General features: G+C 42.0%; 1 protein-coding gene across 3 annotated transcripts in view; it reads right to left on the bottom strand.

Moving 5' to 3' along the window:
* The window catches only part of NMNAT3 (nicotinamide nucleotide adenylyltransferase 3), a 93,069-nt gene that overhangs the window by 9,778 nt on the left and 57,950 nt on the right, over positions 1 to 25,341 (bottom strand). For all 3 annotated transcript variants that reach the window (XM_049775888.1, XM_049775887.1, XM_049775889.1), the window contains one exon: positions 3,374 to 3,557. In XM_049775888.1, the coding sequence (XP_049631845.1) occupies positions 3,374 to 3,557 (184 nt within the window). The remainder of the gene's footprint in view (positions 1 to 3,373; positions 3,558 to 25,341) is intronic.

Genomic DNA, 25,341 nt, shown 5'->3' with positions numbered 1-25,341 from the left:
TAGTTGAGACCACTGGCTTGGAGAAATGTCAGTACTAATCATAAACTGGAGTCACGTTGTTGGCAAATGGGACTGTGGCCTTGCTCCTAGTGGCCCATCTGCATTACCAAGGGAACTCTCATACATCCTAATGTCCTTCTCTAGACCAATGATGAGCCAGTGTCTGAGATCAAACTCAGATTTTGGTTCTTTTGACAGCTTCCTGGGTAATTCAATGCACAAGCTGGGGGAGAAGCACTGGACTCATAAACCCAGTAACAGAAAGTAAACAAAGGGTTTCAGTGAAAAGAAGGGGTTTCCTGTCCTGGAGTCACACCTACTGTGAAGAGCCAAAGTCAGTTCCAAGTTGTCTGAGCGGCTTGCATGTTTTGAGGACAGACTGGGGTTCAGGACTGAGGCTGTAGGGAAGAAATTATCTCATAATAAAGTGCTTCCCAGAAACCAGGTGGTCTGTTCACATCATCTCATCAATTCAGTGTCCCAGGGACACAGGTGGTGTCAGCCCACTTTGTTAGGTGAGGAATCAAGGCTTGGAGAGACTCAATTACTTCTTAGCTAGTAAATGGGCCAGGTGTCTTGGCCCACACTACCTTGTGGGGGGCAAAAGGGGGAGCGCGGCTCTTCTCTGACCACATGCTACAGACATGGGACTTGTTCGGTCATCTGTTGTTTGTTTCCTTTCTTCCTCTCAGTGAGCCAAGACAATCAGAAGCCACTGAGTGTGGTGCTTATTGTTCCAGGATGAAGTAGGTGTCAATTTATTCCCAAGGTTAAAAAGAGAGAATGTGTCTCTTAACAATGACTTCACATTTCACATTTCTCTCCTAACAGCTGTTAAAGATGCAAGCATCCCAGCAAGTGCTTCTAAGGGATTTTCTCCACGGCAAAATCTGTGTCATAAAACAAAACTTTCACTGAAGAGGTAAGTAACTATGGTGTGTGTGTGTGTGTGTGTGTGTGTGTGTGTGTGTGTGTGTGTGTGTGGTGTGTGTGAAATAGCTGAGTGAATACCACTCAGCTCTAAGAAAAGATGAAATCATGCAAGTTGCCATATGTGGATGGAACTGGAGGTTGTCATGCTGAGTGGAGTTAGCTGGAAGGAAACAGAATAATCTGTTTCATAGGTGGAATATAAAAAAGGGAATAAAAATTGGCCAAGGGGAACAGAACTTGAGATCTTGTTCTATAGCAGTGATATATGGGGGACAGGGGTGGAGGGCTGTTTCTGGAGGTGGGATACCGAGAGAATGGTGGAGGGAAATGGATATTCTGGTGCTGGAGGAGTGTTGGAGCATTTGCATACGTGAAACTCTATCACTGACAGTATTAAAAACCACATGACTTAAAAAATTAAAAATAAAAGGAAGGCCAGAGTGATATAGCATAGCGGTAGGGCATTTGCCTTGCACATTGCTGACCTGGACCAACCTGGGTTTGATTCCCAGCATCCCATGGTCCCTCAAGACCAACAGGAGTGATTTATTTTTGGGGGGCATATAGGGGGGCACATTCGATGATGCTCAGGGCTATGTGCTCAGAAATCGCTCCTGGCTTGGGGGACCAAATGAGATACTGGGGGATCAAACCATAGTCCGTCCTAGGTTAGCACATGCAAGGCAAAAGTCTTACCATTAGCACCACCACTGTGGCCCCTTGACAGGAGTGATTTCTGAATACAAAGCCAGGAGTAACTACTGAGCACTGCCAAGTGTGGCCCAACAAACAAACAAAGGCATAGTCAAGTGGGTAGAGTATTTGCCTTGCATATGGCTGATCCAGATTGGATCCTCAGTACCCATATGGTCCCCTAAGCCTGCTAGGAGTCTTTTTTTTTTTCTTTTTTTTTTCTTTTGGTTTTGGGGCATACCTGGTAGCATACAGAGGTTATTCCTGGATCTGCACTTAGAAATCGCTCCTGGCAAGCTTGGGGGACCTTATGAAATGCTGGGATCAAACCCAGGTCGGCTGTGTGCAAGGCAAAAGCCCTGCCTGCTGTGCTATCGCTCCAGCTCGGCCATATAATTTCTGAGTAGAGAGCCACTAGGTGTGGCCCAAAATCCAATCATTCAATCAATCATAAAAATCTTCTGAGTGACTGAATTTTGTTTTTGCTCCTATTTCTGGTGGTAGTAACTGGTCCTCCATGCGCAAGGTCTGTGCTCTATCCCTAAGCTTCCTCCCAGTCCTCTCCCAAGTGACCCTGAAGATAAATGCATTTATTTTTATCTGATATATATATATATATATACATCTATATATATCATCTGTACATGTTTTGGGGCCACAATTGGCAGTGCTCAGCACTGACTCCTGGCTCTGCATTCAGGGATCACTTGTGACAGTACTCAGGGGACACTGTGTGGTGCCAATGATTGAACCTGGCTCAGCCAAATGAAAGAGGTGCCTTATTTCCTATACTCCTGGGCACTGAAGATAAATATAAACAAATAAAAACTCAAATGGGGCCTGCACAGGCCTGAATAATTTCTCCAACTTGTCTGTAGAGCCTGTATTCTCTCACCACCTGAGAGTTTCCAAACAGGTAAAGGAAACAATTTTCCTCCTTCCTTCCAAGTCAGTTGTCGTGAGGAATTGGCAGGTCCCCTTCTGACCCCACACTGCCAGGACAGGGAATCTCTTGGATCCTCACTTCCCTTCAGGGACTTTTTCTGGGGCCAACTCCTCACCTGCTTTCTGACCACATGGGACTTACTAGGGCTTTTACACAGTGGCTGTGCTGGAGGGCCTGGCAATTCTGTTCTGCAGACCTATTTAGAGAGTTCTAGCCTCCCTTCTGTAGCTCTTGCCTTAAGTCACTGAAGCAGGTATCCCAGACTCTTGTATTTAGAAAAGTAGTTTTCTGAGGCTGGGGAGATAGTACAATGGGTAGGACACTTGCCTTGTATGTGTCTGACCTAGGTTTGGTCCCTGAAATTCCATATGATCCCCTGAATACCATCAAGAGTGATTCCTGAGCACTGATGGGGTGGCCCAAAACAAAACAGAAAAAAAGAAAAAAATCTTCTTTCTGAGGCCAGGTCTGCATCCCAGGGCAGTAATGGGGCAGTCCCCCCTCTCGGGCTCTGGACACAGAAGCTGCAGCTCCATCCTCCTGCAGCTTCACCATTCCCTCCTGCAACAGTTACGTGGTACTCCTTGCTCAGCTGAGAGTTCTCACAAGGACCCTCGTGATGTTTGCTCTGGACCTCACTGAGGATGTTGCTATCCTGGAAGCTGCTATCCTGGCTGCTAGGACAAACTGCTGGCATTGGCACAAAGGGCCTGGCTGAAGTGTCCCCTCAGCCACTGCCCCTTGCATCACCTCTCCACCTTCCACTGCCCCTGCCCAGCACACCAGGCTGGGTCCCCGTACCTGAGCACCTTCACCGTTTCCATCCATTGTGTCTGCTCACTCTCCCAGGGATCTACTCGGATCCAGTCGGATGTCTGCAGGGCAAGTTGGGCCATGGCCACACGGTGCTTAGCGGCCACCAGATCTTTCTTCCCATACAGGTCATTGACGGGAGATATGATCCCACTGGTCACCTGATACCTGCCTGGAAAAGGGAAAGGCAATGGTGTTGGCAGCAACCTAAGCAAGGGATAAATGCTTGGGTCTTATCCTGGGCAGGGGTGAACACTGACTTTCTTGTGTAAGATCAGTTCCAAACAGCTTCTCCTAGAGCCTTCTAGAAAGCCCAGAATAGTGTTTATGCAGAGAGTAAGACTGAGTGTGGGTGCTGCACTATTTACAATTCCAGACTCTGGAAACAACCAAGATGCCCTTCAATAGATGAATGGCTAAAGAAACTGGTACATATACATAATGGAATATTATGCAGCTGTCAGGGGAGATGAAGTCATGAAATTTTCATATACATGGATGTATATGGAATCTATTATGCTGAGTGAAATAAGTCAGAGGGAGAGAGATAGACACAGAATAGTCTCATGCATCTATGAGTTTTAAGAAAAATAAAAGACTTTTTTTTTTTTTTGGTTTTTGGGTCACACCCAGCGGTGCTCAGGGGTTACTCCTGGCTCTATGCTCAGAAGTCACTCACTCAGGCAGGCTCGGAGGACCATATGGGATGCCGGGATTCGAACCACAGACCTTCTGCATGCAAGACAAATGCCTTACCTTCATGTTATCTCTCCGGCCCCAATGAAAGACATTTTTGCAATAATCCTCAGAGACAAAGAGAGGAGGGCTGGAAAGTCCAGCTCACGACATGAAGCTTACCACAAAGAGTGGTGAGTGCAATTAGAAAAATAACTACACTGAGAGCTATCATAACAATGTGAATGAACAAGGGAAGTGGAAAGCCTGTCTAGAGTACAGGTGGGGGGTGGGGTGGGGAGGAGGGAGATTTGGGACATTGGTGGTAGGAATGTTGTACTGGTGGAAGGGGGTGTTCTTTATATGACTGAAACCCAACCACAATCATATTTATAATCAAGGTGTTTAAATAAAGATATCAATAAAAATATTATAAAGAAATGTTGAACAAAACTTTTTTTAAAAAAAAAAAGAGATTGAGGGGCCGGTGAGGTGGCGCTAGAGGTAAGGTGTCTGCCTTGCAAGCGCTAGCCAAGGAAGGACTCGTTCGATCCCCGGGTGTCTCATATGGTCCCCCAAGCAAGGGGCAATTTCTCTGCGCTTAGCCAGGAGTAACCCCTGAGCATCAAACGGGTGTGTCCGAAAGAGAGAGAGAGAGAGAGAGAGAGAGAGAGAGAGAGAGAGAGAGAGAGAGAGAGAGAGAGAGAGAGATTGAGTGTGGAATGGGAGATTGCAAAAAGAAGTTTTACCATTTTGTGGTTTTAATTTTAGTCTTCTTGGGATTGAGGGATAAGTGGGTAGGCACTTACTCAGTGGGTAAGGCACTTCCCTTTCATGTGGCCAACCCAGGTTTGATCCATGGCACCCCATATGATCCCCCAAACACACCAGGAATAAACTCTGAGCACAGCCATGCATGGCCCAAAGCAAACAAACCCAAACCATATTTTCCTTTTGTTGTATGATGACAATATCATAAGTGTCCTTTTGGATAATTATTTCAGTGACAATGACCAGAAAGACCCCACAGTGCCCCACGTTGCAATGCTACCCTCTCAGACTTCTAGTGCTCATCTGCGTACAAGTCTGCTTCTGTCCTGACTGTTCCAGTGCTCCATTTGCCTGTCTATGCCCACATCACAGTGCTTTGCTCAATACAGCCTGAACATGCATTTTGCTCTATGCTTCAGCAAATCCTTCCAGCTTCTCCTTCAAGAAGGTCTTGGAGATTCATGACTTTTTGCATTTTTCATTTAAATTTTAGAAAGGTCCTGTCAAGTTCCACAAAAATAAAAAATCATCCTATTCTCAATTAAGAATCTGCGATACGACCGGAGAGATAGCATGGAGGTAAGGCGTTTGCCTTGTATGCAGAAGGACAGTGGTTCAAATCCTGGCATCCCATATGGTCCCCTGAGCTTGCCAGGAGCGATTTCTGAGCACAGAGCCAGGAGTAACCCCTGAGCGCTGCCGGGTGTGACCCCTCCCACCAAAAATAAAAAAGAATCTGCAATAGTGGTATAGGAATTGAATTAAATCTAAATTTTAATTCACAGAGAAAGGACACCTGACACATTAGCATATCCAAACCCTAATCCACCATCCCTACAATCCACAATCTATGGTATTTCTTTCCATTTGTTTAGGTTTTAATGTCTATAAATATGATTGTACAATTTTTCTTGAAAAGAACTTTGTAAGATTTTTCTAGATAACTGTTCTCTTTAGATGCCACTAAAGTATTTATTTTACATTTCTTGCTGATATGTACAAATATGATTTAAGTATCTTGTGTGCGTTATCTGGTAATCTTACTTGAAAAAAACTCTTGTTTGGGGGCACATCCAGAAATGCTCATGACTTATTCCTGATTCTGTGATCTAGCATCAGTCCTGGTAGAGCTCAAGAGACAGTACAGGATGCTGGGGATTGAACTTGGGTCAGCTGTGCATAGGACATGCCTCGTCCTATGTACTTTCTCTCTGGTACTTAAAAATCTTTTCTTAATTCTGACAGTTCAGCTGTCAATTCTCCTGAATCATCTATATATATAAAAAAATACCACTTGCAAATATGGATAATTTGCTTCTGTGTGACTAAGCTTTATAACTTTTCTAAGCTTATAATTGTTTCATCTTGTTACATTTTTTGAGACCTCTACTATGAAGCTGACTAAAGATAGTGTCACAGGGCTGTTGGTCTGCCTCCCAATATCAAAATAAAAAAAGTTTTTTAAAGTTACTACAACCATGACGACTGTACAAGTTTTCTGCACATAACCTCTTCTGTTGTGGCTGAGACAATACCAGGCATTTAATAGAACCTGTTTTGACTTCTCCTCTTTCTAGGACAGACTAATCTGTCCAGATTTCTTGGAATGAGGTTGGGCTGAGTTCTTGTCAGGGACATGTGAGTATATGTGATATTTTCTCCATCCAGACTTGGTAATAAAAAAGCTGGCATGACCCACTGTAAAATGACACCCAACTATCAAACCCGAACAAGGTGCTCCTCCCACTTCCTCCTCCCTACACCTCTTCCTTTGATATGTAAAAGCCACTGGATAGGTACTTTTGTCTCACTCTCAACCTTCTCTCTCCTGGTATTGGGAATTGATTTTAATAAAGAAAGAGGCGTTCTGGCTTGTGGACTCAGGCAGAAAGCATGAGGCAAAAGGCCATGGACGCCATGGATGCCGTGATCATCCTTTCCTGACTGGCTTAGCTTATTATTTCTTTGCCACTATGCGGCTTCTTCAGTCCTGTCCTCCTAAGGGGCTAGAAGTATGGCATGTGAGCTCACTTGTGGATATTTATTTATTTGTTTGTTTGTTTGTTTGTTTGTTTATGTTTTGGGGGACACACCCATTTGATGCTCAGGGGTTACTCCTGGCTAAGGGCTCAGAAACTGCCCCTAGCTTGGGGGGACCATACGGGACGCTGGGGGATCGAACCGTGGTCCTTCCTTGGCTAGCGCTTGTAAGGCAGACACCTTACCTCTAGCGCCACCTCGCGAGCCCCGTGGATTGTTTTGTTTTTTTGTTTTTTTTTGGTTTTTGGGCCACACCCGGCGGTGCTCAGAGATTTCTCTTGGTTGTCTGCTCAGAAATAGCTCCTGGCAGGCACGGGGGACCATATGGGACACCGGGATTCGAACCAACCACCTTTGGTCCTGGATCGGCTGCTTGCAAGGCAAACGCCGCTGTGCTATCTCTCTGGGCCCTGGCCCCGTGGATTTTTATTTTACAACCCACTAGCTCATTAATGGTGAATATGAAAACTACAACGAAGACAGTCATGGCTTGGGAGGAAATTTCCCTGCATATCTGAACTTACCTGGTGTGAGAGAAGCTTTATTTGATGTGTTAAGTTCCTGAAACCAGGGAGATTTGCTTTGGTAGCCTAGCTTGGTCTCTCCTAATATATTACTTAAACTAAAGAGTCATTCCCAGCTAGTCCCAGTTTAAGAGTTCTGTCATTAAAAATATCCATTTTGTTCTTCCACAAATCTTGAAATGATTGTGTTATTTTCCCCTTTAATCTGTTTAATAGTGCCTTGCAGTGATTAATTTTCTCTTCTTAACATTGCATCTCTGAGATAAACTCGAGTTGATCCAGTATATTATCTTTTTAATGTATTGAAGAGTTCACTTTGGTTATTTTTTTAGTAAGAGATCTATAATTTTCTTTTAGTGCCCTAAACAAGATTTGGTCCCCAGATTATGTTGGTATCTTAAAAGTTGTTGGGACCTTCCATCTTTTCCTGTGCTCTAAATAAATGTGGGTAAGATTCAAATGAAGTCTCTCCCCATTCCCCCATAAAAATCTGGTAAAACTCATCAGTAAAATCTTAGAGGCTAAATTTTAATTGATCGGATCCCCCTCCCACCCCCTTTGTTGACACATCTGGAGATGCTCAGGGGTTACTCTTCACTTTGCACTCCTGGGTTTGATTTCCAGCATCTCTGAGTGCGGGCAAGAGCACTACCTGCAGAACTGTCTCTCTGGCTCTTGATCTAATTTTTTTTTTTGACTACTGATTTAACTTCTTTAATGGGTACAAAAAATACTGCAGATTTTAAATTTTGTCATTACATTTTTGAGCAACTTACATTTGTCTAGGAGTTGGTCATTATAGCTAATGTGATCACACAACATTTCTTACAATTCTCCCTCATTTGTCCAATGTCAACACCCCATTCTTGGTTTCCTTTTCCCTATCAATGGGGCATAGATGTCCCTTTTCCTTACTTAGCCTGACTAGAAGTTTCTCATTCTATTGGTCTTTTCAAAGGACCAACTTTTTACTTCATTGATCTTCTCTAGTGAATACTTATTTTTCATTTCATCCATTACTCTTATTTTTATTATTTAACATCACCCTACTTTCTTGGTATTGTTTTGCTATTCTTGGGATAATGCTTAGCTAATTAATTTGAAGTTCATCTTATTTTCTAATATACACAGTTTGTCTTATTTTCCTGCATAAGTGATTCGCAATTTGTCTTTTTTGAATACGCATATGGCTACAAAAATTCTCCTAATCATGTCTCTATTTATCTCACAAGCTTTTCTCATCATAGTTTCATGATCATTAAGTTCAAAATAGTTCCTAATTTCAAATGATCTCTCTTTCTTCTGATCCATGAGCTATTTAGAGGCATTTTTAAGACTGTCAAATGTATCGAGATTTTTGGTTCTTTGTTGTTGTTATTTATTTTGAGTTTGGCAGCATTGTAGTTGAAGATATAGTCTATATTGATTTTAATCACTAAAATGTGTGGTCATCTGCTTTATGTCTCTGGATATGGTCCCTTTTTGGCAAAGGTTCCGTGTGAGCTTTAAAAGAATGTGCATTCTATGATTGCTGGGTTCAATGTTTTGCTCATTTAGTCAAGACAGAGGGCAATACCCCTCAGCTAGACATTATTCAGGGCCAGACATCCCTTTTCAGATGCCAGGATGACATGCCACCTAAAATACTTCATTTAATCTGAGGAAGTGAGCAGGAAAAGATAAGCATGATTAGAAATTGACCCATAAGTTAAAAAAAAAAAAGCTGTGAATCTAAAGACTACACTTTACCTTGAAGTGGGAACTGTTTCACCATTCCAGTCTTGGAAATGGAAATGGTGACTTCTGTGCATTTCTGTGCTCCAGAAAGCAACTTCAATTCTATTTCTGCAGGCCTGAAACCCTGTCGTTATACAAAGGACATTTGGGCTCCTCTTTTCCTTTTAAAGGAAAAGCAGGGGACTGAGAAGACCAATTCCTGCTGACTCTTCTGGGCAATGCACATCTGACCTTCTCATTGATTTCTTTTCCAGGAGGAAATTGTGGCTGGGGGGGAGCCTGGTCACTCTGAGCAGCTCTGCTGGGTCTCTTGGATCTCTGGCATCACCTGGAATGACTTAACACATCTAGACAGAACAGATCGTCCTGGGAGAAATCAATGTTCTATTGAAGCATCTGTGAGAGAAGTGTCAATAAAAGGAACAAGTTGAACCAAGTCCTTTCATTCTCCTCCAAAGAGTCATGAGTTCAAGTCTCCCTCCACCACCCCCAGCACCTTCAACCTCTCAATTTCTTTCAGAGATCCTGTCTTCTCTTCCTGAGGCTAGGTGCATCCCTGCAGTCTTCATTGCTCTTCCCCCACATCCCCAGGATGGCGCTTGCATGTGAATGATCCATTGGTCTGTCTGCCCATGAGAATAATAGAGTTTTGAGGATAGACCCTGTTTCAGTCCTGATCTCAGATCCCACCTATTGCTTAGTGTGATATGATACTGTACTGTGTGACCTTACTCAGGGGTTACCACAGCCACATTTGGATGCACCTCTCAGGGTGACAAGAGTTTCTTATTAATCTCCACCTCTCTCTGAGTGCTCTAAGTAGCAACAACAAAAAAAAAATAAATAAAGACAGAGGAAATTGATGCCAGAGGAATAATATAGTGGTAGGGCTTTTGCCCTGCAGGTAGCTGAACCAGTTTGATCCCTAACACCAGATATGGTCTCCTAAGCCTGCTGAGCACAGAACCAGGAATAAGTCCTGAGTACCATCCTGTGTCCCCCAAAACAAAATAAACAAAATAAAAACAGAAGCAGGGCTGGAGTGGTAATACAATGAGTAAGGCATTTGCTGTGCATGTGGCCAACCCAGGTTTGGCGCCTGGCATCCAATATGGTCCCCTAAGCATGCCAGAAGTAATTTCTGAGCACAGAGTCAGGAGTAACCCAGAATGCCACTGGGTGTGCCTCACCCCAAACAAACAAACCAAAAACAGAATGAAGTTGCCAAGGGTGAGGGAATGGGAAAGAAGGCAATGAAGGGAGAATCAAGATGTGGAAGCTGGAGAACAGAGGAACAAGGCCCAGAGTAATAGGAGGCAGACTGGGGATGACAGCCATTGGCCAGAGACTGGTCAGCCACTGCAGAAAGCAGTTACCTCACTTTCTACTCAGAGAGGAGAGCAAAGTTGGCAATTAGATTGAAGGACCCTTCGAAGAACCCTCTGCCAGATCTATGGGCAGGCCCTCTGGCTTCTACTCCTGGGGAATTGCTAGTTGACAGCTCCATTTCTGGAACTAACCTGGACTTCTGCACATGCTCTTCCCCTCCTGCCCCCCTTCACCTCTTTCACTCCATTCTCCTGTATCCTAAGAAACAGCCTGGGCCAGAAATACTCCATGTTCAAAGTCAGTCTTATGTATTTTCCTCACGGAAACATTGAAGTCTGGAAGCCAGAGCTAGAGTACAGTGGGTAGAGTGCTTGCCTGGGTTCAATCCCTGGTACCTCACATAGTCAGTCCTCTGAACCCTATTAGGAGTGATTCAAATCACTTATCCAATAACTGAAAAAATTAAAAAAAATTTAAGCGCTGATCTATTTCCTTGTATAAACTAATTTCACCTTCACCAGTACTTTCTTTTCCTCTGACTGTACATTATATTTTTATGCAGATCTCATATTTTTCTTAAAACGCATAGATAAGTGAGACTATTTTGTGTGTCTCTCTTTCCCTCTGACTTATTTCACTCAGCATAGTAGATTTCACATTCTACTGTGAAGTCTGGTCTCAATATCACAGGCACTTACATTTCCAAAGAATACATTTTAGCTGGGAATGTAGCTTACAAATATGAGTCCCAGGGTTCAATCCCTATTGCAAAATACACACATACAATAGATACATAAGGCTTCACTGTAGTTTAGTTTTATTCCAATTAATTCCATAGGGAGGGGCACTGATCAGGGCTATTCCTGGCTCTGGCATCAGAAATGACCTATATGTATGTGTTCAGGAAACACTATAATGTGATGGGTATTGAGCTGGGATCAGTAAGAAGCCTGGGAGCACCTTAGTCCTTGTGCTCTCTAAGGCCCAAATTTTGACAGCTGAAAGAGCTTGCTGAGCTCGTAATACTCCAGGAGAAACTTGGGCTCCTCTTTTCAAACTAAACAAAGAAAATTCCCTGCTGGCATTTTCACTTAGCAGAGGCTGAGCTGTTGTCCTTGGTGGCTTCCCATGTCTGGTCCCAGTTACCCTTGGGGACAGGAATCTGTGTGTGTGTGTGTGTGTGTGTGTGTGTGTGTGTGTGTGTGTGTGTGTGTGTGTGTGTGTATAGTGTGTCTCACAGAGACTTTTTTTCTAATGTATTTTCAACAACTGGTTGTTTCATTACACTGTATTACAACCATTTACATAGTTATATATTTTGTACTGTGGAAAGTTTATCTTGAATCTGGGATCCCTTACCAAATTTATTAGTTCTAATAGCTTTCCAAATGCTTCTTGAGGATTTCCTAGAAATAAGGTAGCATCCCCTGCAAATAATGAACACAGAGTTCCCCTCCTCTTTTTGACTACTGCAATTGAAAAATAATAGTGTTGAGTATGCATTCTTTTCCATTTCCTTGCTTCTGTGGAAATGCCACTGAAGTTTTATGCCATTATGTATCATGCTTGCTAAGTATTCTTCTAATTTTAATTTACTAAGAGCTTTAAAAAAAGCCCTGAGTAGGTGTTGGACTTTATTGAATGACTTTTAAGTGTGTATTGAGATGATTTAGGTTTCATAAAAATATATCGCCCTAGTAATGTGCTATATTAATAGGTATCCTTATGTTATTCTGTCCTTGAATAGCTGGGATTAATGTTACCTGAGCAGGTTGAACCAACCTTTTATTAGCAATTTGATAACCTCCTACTTTATGTTAGTATTTTGCATCCAAGATGATATTGTTAAACACTAGCTATAATAGGATACCATATCCTTATCCAATTTTCTTTGTTCTAGAAAATGGATTTGGTAGATCGAATTACTGGTCCTAGTACCTCGCTCTGCAACTCTAATATGCATCCACAGCTCACCAGCAGAGGCTGCTTCATACTCTAACTTTGGACTTGCCCATGAAATCTGTAGTGCACAACAGCAACCCAGGCAGGAATAGAAACACCACACATGCTCGCTTGGTAGAGAGAGGAGACACAGGGTCACCATCCTGCCTTCCATTTGCTAGAATGATTAAAACTCTTCAAATTCATGAGACTGAGGACCAACTAAGGCCATATGGCACTGAGGGAGTACATGATGGTTGATCTCCCTCCTCTCTGGGAAGAAGGGTGATCAGTGAAAGGGCAAGTGGCAGATATCCTTTTCCCAAGAGGATGCATTCTCCAGCCCTCAAGCTCTCCCAGTCACAGACACTTGCCTTGCAGCTGGCTGGGGATTTATGGAGGGGCAATGTCCCTTCCACCCAGGACACAGGCAATGCTGTGAGATTCCAAGGCTGGGAACAACAACTACACTGGGAAAATGCTACCTGATGATCTGGGGGACTAGCTATCATGGAAAGAACAAGGTATCTTTTGCAGAGAGATCCCCACTGCATGGCCACCTGGACCCATGATGGTCACATTTAACTTCCCCTACCAAACTATTGGTGTCCAGCTTCAACGACCTGATAGGCCTGTCCTTCATACCTGTCCTGCCAGAGTTCCCAAACACCCTGGGTAGACAGACACAGGACATTCCTGTTGGGCTCCAACCAAACTCCCTGAATCTTGAATCAACCACAATCAACCTGCAACCCTAGTGAGGGCTTGTTTGACAGGTAGTAAAAAGAGCTGGAAAAGAAATGGATACTCAGAAGGAGAATGCTGCTTCCTTCTGTTGATGGCAACAGGAAAGGGTGGGCCTGGCTCTCAGGGACCTTCCCTAAGGGCTGGGAAGCACTTCCAGGTACACCTGGATTCATCATGTAGGTTTGGGATTCACTTGTGGGTTACTGTGCATTCAGAGACCTTTCTTGGGTAGCCACATATCTCATGATAATCAGTAATCTGACCCCCTAAACCCACAGTTAAGAAGCAAGGTAGTGATGCAGAGGCCTACAGCAAGGTCTGCAGAGCACCAAGGGGCAGTTAGACTGAAAAAAAAACACCAACACCATGAGCAGCTCTTCTCTTGGTAGTCCCCAACTAGGCTGTTCTGGGGTAGCCCTGTGTCAGCTCTGTGTCTTCCTTGTGGAGCTGACTTGAACAAATAGTACCTTTAATGCCTCCTCAATGACAGGGATAAGAGGCTTAAAAGGCAGTAACCCAGCTTCACCAAGCATGCAGCCAGGACTCAGAAACATTCCCAAGTGGGGGATTTATCTCCATCAAGCAGACTAGAATTACAGGGTTCAGAAAGTCCCTCTATTCAGAGCTCTGGCTTTGCATGCGTAAGACCTGTATTTGTTTCCTGGCATTGTATGGTCCCCAGAGCACAGAGCTGGAAGTGACCCCTGAGCACCGCCAGGAGTAACCCCCCCAAAACCAAGAAAAACTGTTTGGGTATTGTTGAGATTTGGCTGCTCTTTGCCAGACCAGTTCAAGATTCTCCTTCTGAAGCTGACTCCAGCTATGGGATTCTTCTAGCTTCACCCATTTCCACCACTGTCAATGTCAGGCCTTTCTGGCTTTCAGGGCTCCCCATTTTTTTGAAATAATGTCTTTATTTAAGCACCATGTTTGTAGTTGGGTTTCAGTTATATATAAAAAAAGAACACTGACAGGCCTGGGTTGGGGCGGGAACAGGAGGCTCTTGTCCTAATCCCCTCCACCAAGCTCAAACAGGGCTCTTTTTCCAGCCTTCCCTCAGTTCTGAGTTCTATTGCTATCACTATTCATCTTCCCTTTGGGGTCAGCCAGATTTGTGTCAGGGAGGAAATAGGGAACCTCATGCCTTAATCCCTTCCACCAAACAAAACGGGGCTGTCCTTTTGGGTCTTTTCCCAGCCTCCTTCCGGGTCATTACTGAAACCCCCTTCCTTACCATCAATCCTCCTTTTCCTTATTTATATTTATTTCAATTTATATCATAGACTTCCTGGCAGATTGGATCTAGCACTTTTTTCTCTTAGAAAATATACAGCTCAAAGACCAGCTGAAAAAAATCAATAAACTAGTATGCAATATTTTTTATCATACTTAGACTACCTTGCTAGTTTAGAAAAATAACCTCTAAGGAGATATACCTTGAGTCACATTTCATACAGACAATTTAATAGATCACTTTCTTAAATACCCTGGTACTCCAGCACTCCAAACCACTAAATGCAAAGATCAATGGGGGAAGTTAAAGAAGACAACTACTGTGGGGGGGGAGGGGGAGGGATATGGAGAGAAATTCGGTAAAATCTCCAAGCCCACCCAAATGCCTAAACCAGGGGTCTCAAACTTGCGGCCCGCGGGCCGTTTGCAGCCCTCTATACAAAATGTTGTGGCCCGCGGCCGGCCTTCAAATATCGCAGTATTTGTGACTATTCGCTTACCAAATAATCGCAATAAAAATCGCATTAGTAAGAAAAAAGTCGCATTAAACATTCGTATACCTCGAGCAGTTCCGTTCTGGGTATGCAAATTTTTAATGCAATTTTTTGCGATTATTTTCTTACTAATGCGATTTTTTATTGCGAATATTCAGTAAGCGAAATCCCTTATGTGGCCCTGCCTCACCCCGACTTTGCCTCCTGCAGCCCCCTGCCTCACCCCGACTTTGCCTCCTGCAGCCCCCAGGTAAATTGAGTTTGAGACCCCTGGCCTAAACCTTATATATGAGGACCTAAAATCAACACTTAATTTTTAGCAATGGAAATCAAGAAATCACTGGCCTGTGAAATTAAGAAATCTATAGATGAACCTATAGATGAACAATTCAACCAATTCAAAAAGAACTCTTTCAGAAGATGAGAGAATCTTTACAAATGGAACGGAAGGACTAAAAAACATGTTAGCAAGACATAATAATAGAATTACAAGGGTGGAGAATCCCATAGGCAAACTTGAAGCCAAATTATAAGGCAGCTTGGATAAAGAAGTCAAAAAAGAAAGGAGAAAAAAAAAACCCCTGGAAGAAAATGTAAAGTACTTAATGAACAAAGACAAGAGAAATAATCTCCAAATTATAGGAATTCCAGAAGGGGAAGAAAATGGGAAAGGGGAAGAACAAGTAGTGAGGGAGATAATAATAGAGAACTTCACCAACCTTGGGAAAGAGGTTTTTCTACAAATCCAAGAGGCAAAAAGAATGACAAACAAAATGGAACCTAACAGAACAACACCAAGACATTTTGTAATCCAAATGGCAAAAAACAAAGAGAGAGATGAACTCCTTAAAGCAGTAAGAGAGGAAAATACCCTCAAATATAAAGGAAACAATGTAAGAATCAAACAGATCTTCCATTTGAAACAATCCAGGCAAGAAGAGTGGAATGACATATTCAAACTACTGAATATTTTTACTGAATAAAAGAAACTTTTGACCTAGAGTCCACTACCCAGCAAAACTTTCATATACATGGGAGGGAGGGTTAAAAACATTCTCAGACAACAAAGAATTCACAATATTTCTGCTAACCAATCAGACCCTAAGCAAGCTACTCAAAGAGCAATTACACAAACCAAATCCCCAATTGTAACAACAAAAACAACCCTATATAATACACTAGTAAAACAGCCCTTTTTGTCAAATTACCTTAAATATCAATGGATTAAACTCTCCCATCAAGAACACATACAGCTGTTTAGACAGAGCAAGTGTCCAATCAACTGCTCTTTATAGATGCCTATAATAATGCTCTAATGCTTTTATCCATAGAAACAGGAGCAGAATGCGTTTGGAAGTGATGAATTCTCACTACAGTGCTTGCTATAATAGTCTTAATGTCTTAATTTTACTATGTCTGTAATAACTTTGTGATCTTTTCATCCACAGTCGTACTTGGAGTTATAGGTTTGTCACCCCAGTTCTACATTGCAATGCTATACCATATTCGACTAAGAAGACAGGGCTCATTATGATGTCACGACAAAGATTTTAATTTTTCATTTTTTACTTGCTTATACCTGATAATATAATCTAATGTTTATGTTCACAGATAGAATGGAATAGGAAATACGTGCCATGAACTCCTGTTACAGAGCTCATTCATTGAATATATCATTGTAATCTGTTTTCAACTGTAGGTAGTTTATCATTATACCATAATACTCATGATTTTAGAATTATTTTAGGAAAGGAAACTGGATGATCAAGACTTGCTAGACAATATTTCATGGTGTTGACTCCTCTTACGGTGCTCATTACCATATCACTTATTTTCTATACTTGAAAATTATAATTGTTTTTAAGAATGCTCTATATACAATCAAACCCATGAAGCCTTTTTTTTCAGTAAAGTTTACCCTTACCAATCATTATTGGCCTACAAAATGAAAAAACCTTTCCATCTGACTTGCCAACTTTATACTTTTTAAGCATTCTGTCCCATTTCACCTGGGTTAGCTTTTCAACTGTAACCATGGATAGATCCTCAGTGTCTGTCTACATGTGTGTATGAGTATATGTGTTGGCCACCTCAATGTATAATGTCCATTTGTAATATACATAATGTCTGTCTATGTTTTATACTGCCCTTCCCCCTTCCTCCTTCCCCTCTTTGCTTACCACCTGATAAATGATTTTCTAGCCCTTCACTCTCACATCCCCCATCTATTATTTCCCCCCATTTATCTCTTTTTACCCTCAGTTCTTAACTCCCCAGGAAGCGGAACATTCCCCCCTCGCCAGTCATCTGCAAACCAGCTCCCAAAGTGGAAAGATAGATTCTCAGTCTGAGAAGAAGCTGCCACTGCCACTGCTGCTGATTTGCTCTTGGCAGCCCTTTTCCCCCCATCTCCCTTCACTGTAGATTGTCGCTCAGTACCAGATTCAGTTTCTGAAAAGCCCCCAGCTCGAGGATATTTCCTGATATGTGACTTCTGGGAGCCATTTTTTAGACTCCCCAAGACTAAATAACAGGCTGATGCTGTGCTCTGGATTTTATCTGCCCCCCCCCCCCGACTATTTCAAAAGACTTAAAGGGAACATCCATATTTCCTTTGAATATTTAGATGTATTTTCTTTCCTTAATAGGTATAACCCTTATTGAATATCTTCTTAAGTAGTGGCAATTTCCCCCATTTTCTGGGATCTATTTAGTAGGAAATTATTGTAGATATGTTTCTCCAGTGTTCTGAGTTCATGTTAGAACCAGGTTATCAAGATAGTTTAGCTTGTTATTTTTACCCCCATATGCACCAGTAGTATCATGTGACATTGTTCCTTTCTTGCATAGGCACATTAAAAAGAAGAAATCTTTTTGGAGAGGTCACACCTGGCAGTGCTCAGGGGTTACTCCTGGCTCTACACTCAGAAATCACTCTTGGCAGGCTCGGGGGACCATATGGGACACCAAGATTCGAACCACTGTCCTTCTGCATGCAAGGCAAATGTCCTACCTCCATGCTATCTCTCTGGCCCCTACAAAGAAGAAATCTTATGTGTGTAAACAAGTTATAATCTAATAGAGTTAGGAACACATAAATTTTATATTTCAGTGGGGCCTTACACCCTGAACACTTGTCAAAGTGACTTGGCTAAGATTTCTGAAGATTGAACATTGACCATTCAACCTTGAACCTTGGATACTATCTACGGAAATAGCACTGTTTTCTACAACAGCCCCAGGAATTGGACTTCTACCAGAGAAGGCCCTACCGCTGCCCTGACTTACTCCACTGTGGGTTCATATGGCACCCTGATGACTTGGTAACAGCAACAACCTGCTTTCAGGGCAGGGTTCTCCACACTGCCACCTAATGGTGAGATGAAACCAGAAGACACTTCGTGTCAGCCTTACTTTGACATAGGATCTGTATAGAAACCAGGATTTTTAACTACAGAAACCTAATAACAACAACTGTGATTGTGAAGAAATTTAACTGAGACCACAGAGAACGACTTTGGGGTTTGACAACTTAGTATGCTTGGGGTTTGTAGTTGGTCTTATGCCAGGATACTTTATGGGTAAGATCTCCCTGTTTTTAGGTCAAAGACTTTTCCTTTCTATTTTCCCCATATTTTGCTGTGCCTATGCGAACAACAACTGCCACACACACACGCACACCTTTTTACTGTATTTTTATCTCTTTAAAAAAAGTGTACACTAAACCTTCTGCTATTGTACTAATGAACTTATTAAAGATACAATAATTTTCACAAATATACTTGCTACTGAACTTTTTCTTCTCTTTCATTTTCTTTTTTAGTTTTTCTTTCTATTTTTAAATAACTTTACTTTCTGTCATCTTGAAACAAATGTATTATTATCAGTTATGTAAACTATGGAATGCATTTTCTTTAAATAAAAAATTTTATAAAAAAAAACACCCCACCCCCCACCAGTGCAACTTTACCACTACCAATGCCCTTCTTTGTCTATTTTCTTCTTTCTTTGGTTGTACTGGCTGAAAAACAGCCTGGAAAACAAGTAAAAATATATACCTGTATATGCTTTTTGTAGCAGTAGGAACTGAACTCAAGGCCTCATGTGTGAAAGGCATGAAAGCTACCATTGAGACACATACTCAGACCTTCCCCTGTCCTGATTTTCGTGGTTCTATTGTTCTAAGAAACATGCCCAGGCAAGTTTAGAGAGCCAGGAGGCCAGATAAAACTTAGAGACTCACAGAGTTAGGGATGGATTTTATCTGCAATTCGAGCCTACTGTGCTCAGGGGACCACATGTGGTACCTGGAATTGAACACATGTGGGTTGTATGCAAAGCAAATACCTTAACCCCTGTACTATCTTTCTGGCCTCCCTCAAAAATCTTTTAAAAGAATATCAGAAGCAACCTTTGGAAGTGCTGCTAAGGACATGAGCTGGCAAGGCAAAGCAGTCATTTGCCAGAGTGATGCCCAGCTGTGGAGGGAGGACCAGGCTCTCACCTGAAAAGATCTACATGGCTTTATAATGAGTTTATTGTAATTAAACTTGGCAGCCCCATGCTGAATCTGGAAAACAGGGTCTAGCTGAGGCTGTTACGAAGGGTTGGTGTGTGTGTGTGTGTGTGTGTGTGCGTGTGCATGTGCACAAGAATGCATGCATGTGCCATGCGTGTATATGTGATTTTGGCACCCTTTAATTTTTCTCATCAGATTTCCAGCTGATTAAACAAGTTTTGCTTTTTCATTTATTGGATTCTTCAGCCAGTTGGCCCTGAGCTCACATGGCACAAATAAACTTGAGGCATCCATTGATAGCTCTGTAGCCAGAAACAAGCAATGAGTCCAGGATTGGGGAGCAAGAGCAGGAAGAGGGGATCAGAACCCCAAGTTGAACTGGGGTGCTCAATAATATATGCAGCTGTTAGGACTGGGGTGGGAAACTTGTCGTCTCCTACTGGATGGTTTCACCTCTCTCACTTCCTTCCTCCCTCCTTCTTCAGCACTCTTAGAGCATGGGTCATGGGCACATCTGCCTCTGGCACCTGCACTTCTTCCCCTATTCTTTCTGTGCTGACTCTGTCCATCAGTGCCCAACTTATGCCCTTATCTTTCACATATGTACTGCTTTTAACACTAAGTGATGGAAACAGTACAGAGGTAATCTTTCCTGGGGAGAACATTCCTCATGGTCCTGGATACACAGACCTTTTATGTCCTCTACCACCTGGCTCCATGTCTCAAGTCCTGGGCCATTGCACCCTGGTGACATGAACACGGTAAAAAGTCTGATAGGAGAGAAAGGGGGCTGGCTCCTAAGGTCCCACATGCTTTCAGGGCATTCTTATGCGCTCCCTTCACTTGGACAAATAGCCTGCATGCTATTTAATGGCATTACTTGGCAGGAGCTTTTCAGTACCTTCTGTAGGGGAACTGAGATCCAGCTGGTACTTCACACAGGAACAAAGGTGTTGGGGTAGTGGTAGAGCGGAGGGTGAGCGGGGTTTATCAGCAGCCCCTAACACTGCCTGGAGCAGCTTGTGTATGTGGAATCATTTATACAGAAATACATATCTGGGTCTGGGCTGTTTATCTATCTCTTCAACTGTCCACTAGAGATAGGCATTTTTGTAGCAGGGACTGGAAGGGGAACAGGCCACACCAATGCTATTCTCAGACTCAAATAGACTCCTATTAAGAAGGAGATGCAGTAATACAGGACTGAGCTGTGTGGCCCTGAGCAAATCACTTAACTGCTTTGCTACCCTGTCTTTTCACCCTATGACTGGTTAGTTGGTTAGTAGTTAATGACAGGGGTTAGTTCAAGGAAAAGACAAGACCAGGAAAAAGTGAGGCAGGTCTCTTTTATTTAAACTAAATGCCTGGCAGAGCCTGGCCAGAGTCACAGTGAGGAGAAAATTCCACCTCACAGTGGGAAGAAAATTCTACCTAGTTAAATGCCCCCCTGAAAAGTCTCTCCCTTTGTTATAACCAGGGGGCAGGCACAGGCCAGGCCAATGCCAGGTGATTCCTGAAGAAACTCTGAAGTTATTCTATCATTATGATGTGTTAAATATCAAAATCATACCACTTACCCCATGAGAGTTTAGAGTCACTTTAGCAATCTATGGACAAGGTCAATATCAACCCCTTGTATACATATCCCTTGAGGAGAGTAGGAGGGCTTCTGAAAGGTGGGAGGCATGAGACCATTTAAAGAGGTAAAACAAAGACTGCTTAGTTGCCCCCCTTTGCTCCCCACTCCCCAAAGAATGCTGATAAGACAGAAGGGTGCTCACCTTGAATGTTGCCAATGTAAATCCCAATTTGATGTCCAAAACCCATATATGGTCCTCCAAGTATGCCCAAGAGTGATCCCTGAGCACAGACCCAGAAGTAAACTCTAAGTACCACTTGGTGTAACCCAAAAACAAAATATAAAATGACTGGACCAGTCTATATTCCACTAGTGTGAATGAAGGTGCCCTCTTCTCCATATTCTGTCCAACACTGGTTGTTTCTGATCTTTGTCAGGTGTGCCAATCTAACTGGTATGAGAGGATTTTTCATTATTGTTTTGCTTTGCATTTGCCTAATTATTAATGATGCAGAGCATTTTTTTTCATATACTTTCTGGCCATCTGTATGTCTTCTTTGAGAAAGTTTCTGTTCAACTCTTCCCTTCATTTTTTGGAAACAGCTGCTTGTTTCTTTCTTATAAAGTGCTACCAGTGATTTATAGATCTTGAATATCAACCCTTTATCAGTTGAGTGATGGAAAAATATTCTTCCTCAATCTATGGGATGTATTTTATTCTCTGGTCATAATTTCTTTGATGGTCAGAAGTTTCTTGGTTTGGCATATCTCTTGGTTTATCTTTGCTTCATTTTGCTTGTCTAGAGACACTGACTTATTGAACATATCCCTAGATTCAATGTCACAAAGTCTTCTACCCAAGTTTTCTTCGATAATATCTATTGATATTATAAATATTAAATAATGAATTCAGATCTGATATTGAGGTCTTTAATCCATTTTTATTTGACTTTTGTGCATTGTGTTAGAAAAAGGGTTGAATTCATTTTATAGCATTTAGCCAATGTGTTTTCTCAATAGCAATAGTTGAAGAGATTTTTCTTATCCACTTGATACTTTTTGCTCCTTTATTGAAGATGAACTGATCATACACTTGAGGATCTGTCTCTGGACTCTGAATTTAATTCAATTGGTCTGAGAGTCTGTCCCTATCTCACTATTACACTGATTTGCTTAAAAATGAAAGATATTGAGCTTCCATATGATCCAATAATTCCACTTCTTACATCTTGGGCTCTAAGAGACCAAAAACTGTTCAAAAAAGGAAGTTTCACTCCTGTGTTTATTGCAGCACTATTCACAATAGCCAAACCTGGAAGTAACTGGTGTCTAAGAACAGATGAGTGGATAAAGAAACAATGCTGAGTATAGACCATGAAATACCGTGGCCATAAGAAAAGAGAAAAACATGTAAAATTTGTTGCTATATGAAAGGATCTGGAGAGTATCATGTTGAGTGAATTTAGTCAGAAGAAAGAGGGAGAAACATATATTATCTCTTATTTGATACATATAAAAAAAAAAACAAAAAAGGAAAATAGCAAATGTCCCAAGGCAAGGAACTGATCTTCAATAGAAAGCTTATAAAGGGAAGGACAGAATGAGATGGAGATCACAGAGACAATAGTGGAAGAAAGTGGGCACTTTGGTGGTAGAATGTTTTATGCATGAAATTCTACCATGGGCCCGGAGAGATAGCGCAGCAGCGTTTGCCTTGCAAGCAGCCGATCCAGGACCAAAGGTGGGTTGGTTCGAATCCCGGTGTCCCATATGGTCCCCCATGCCTGCCAGGAGCTATTTCTGAGCAGACAGCCAGGAGTAACCCCTGAGCATCACCGGTGTGGCCCAAAAACCAAAAACCAAAAACAAAAAAACAAAAAAACAATACTGTAAACTATTTGTCTACTCTTGAAACACACACACACACACACACACACACACACACACATAACAGGTTGACACCAGTGTGCAGCACCATTGACTCACACTTGAATACAGCTTAATTAACATAAATCACATTAATATGTTAATCCCAACAGGCTGAAAGTAAAGCACTTGCCTCCTTGACCTTTAAATATAAATACTTGCTTTCAGTATTTCAGGCTCTCCATGAAATCCCTCTTAGGGACTCAGACGAGTCAGGGATGGAGAGAGCTGTGCATGCCTGTAGTCCAGCCCCTTCCAGCTTTACCACCTGGATCCAATGAGCTAACAAAGGAAATAGAGAGAAGCTGGGCAAAGAATTTTCTGAAGAACACAGGAGAGCTATCAGAGGCATCAAGATGGCCTTGAGCTCTCCAGGATTTTCACTACAAGCACCAAGTCTCTTCTCCTTCAGGCTGGAGGAGGTGCACCAATTTATTGCTGATCCACACTGCATCAGACTGTAGATGCTGATATAAATACAGTGGGAGCTTATAGGAGTTTGATACTGGAGGAGCTGGGCAGACAACACAGGGTGGCCAATGGTGGCAGAGCAATACAAGGGGAGATTGGAAGAGGCTCTGGGCAATTCATGAAGATTTTCTAGACCGAATTGGATGGGATATTTAAACTGAGTCAAGTAGAAGGCAGCCTAAGAATAGTGAAGGATTGTTAATCAAATCAATTCTCTCTGCTTTGATGTGCTGTAAAGAGACTCTTAAAAAAGCTCTGCAGAACAGCTGAAAGCTTTATCATTGCTTGATTCTGCAATAATATCCATGCCCTTTTCTAGATACCATTTTCAATTTACCTTCATGATAATTTATACTCCAGGAAACTGTCCGAGATCGGCTAAGGGGTTCAATAAAATAGGTCATGGTGTTAAATGCTACAGTGAAACACAGGGTTTAATTTTTTGGATAAAACTTAAACTGCTTATCGGTCTTTTTGTATTTGTGTTAAGAAATAAAGGCTTCTTAAGAGAGGTGAAAGATAGTATGGATTTTGGAATAAGGTTCTATATGATTTTTCTAGAGTGTCTTGGCCTGAATTTCTCTGCATAAACAATCTGGGTGTTGTCATAGAGGAAAAGCCTTAGACTCTTGACGGCCTTTCCAGATTATCATGTTCTTTAGATTCTCTTGTAGCATCTCCTTTTTTGAGGGGCATCCCCCCCTTCTCAGTGTCTTAGTTTAGTGTCTTTGTTTCTCCATCTCCAATGAGCTCCACATTTGCATCAAAAGGATGTAGCCAAGGATATAGTATTTTAGCAGTAGTGCTTTTCTTGGAATTTCTCACCATGAAGCCTTCAGTAACATTATCTGATAAAAATGCAAGTTCTAGGGTCTTTGAGTTGGTCCAGCGGTAGAGAACATGTGATGCACGTATAAGACCCTGGGCTCAAACTCTGCTCTAGTTAAAGAAACAGAAATGTGTGTTCCATCTGTTTTGACACCTGCTCTCTGGCAACGAGGCACACATCTGTCCTGAGTCCCATCCCAGTTTTACAAACTTCGATTTTCCCATCGCCTCAGATTCTCATGTGCCAGGAAGACCCAAGGTCCTCAGAGACCACATGAGCCCCTCCACCTTTCCAAGATTCTGTTAGTCACCCAGCACCAAGCTCTAAAGTAAACAAGGACTACTTTTTCCCCTTATAATCACCAAATTACCAATTTTATGAGAATGAAATAAAAAGATAAAGTCAATTATATCTCAATTAAAAACATTGCCTAGTAAAAAAAAGATATGGCTTTCCTAGGTCGTAAATGTTTTATGGAGTTTAATGCAATTTCATTTTTGAAGTTTGTTTCTAATAATACCCCTAATTTACATGTCTAATGTATTCATGGGTCAATTCTGATTATGTAAATTGTAGATGATCTTCTCCATTGGCAATTTTAGACATAATTTGGAGCTCCAAGAAAAAATGAACCTAATGCTAAGTAACCATTCCCACTCAGCGTTAAAAAAATTAGTCCCTCTACGGGAACATTTTTCTAAAAGTTTTGTTTTTCTTTTTCATTTCAAGTGTTGCTTGAATTAGTGGTTCTCTGGTGGTTCTGTATAATGCTTAATATGCACCTACAAGTAGTGCTTCTCAAGGAAAAGGCTCAGATGATAAAATAAGGGTGGAAAACATAGGGTGGGGCACAGAAAGGAGCAAAGCAAAGCACATTTTTATGCAAATTGTGGTGCCTGTGAACACTTAACATGGTTGTTCCCTGCAACTTTTCATGGAGAGGCTGGATGCTCATGATTTCACCCTTCATGAACATTTTGCTGAATGAGTGTTCAGAGAGCAGAAATACTCAGCTGCCTCCAGCAGTGAATTCTTTCAGGGTGCTGGTGGAGAGATAGATAGATAGATAGATAGATAGATAGATAGATAGATAGATAGATAGATAGACAGATAGATACAGGGGATAATGTATGCTTCTGAA

Source organism: Suncus etruscus, chromosome 6 (genome assembly GCF_024139225.1).
Source record: "Suncus etruscus isolate mSunEtr1 chromosome 6, mSunEtr1.pri.cur, whole genome shotgun sequence".
Lineage (NCBI taxonomy): Eukaryota > Metazoa > Chordata > Mammalia > Eulipotyphla > Soricidae > Suncus > Suncus etruscus.
This window is presented reverse-complemented; position numbering and strand designations above follow the sequence as displayed.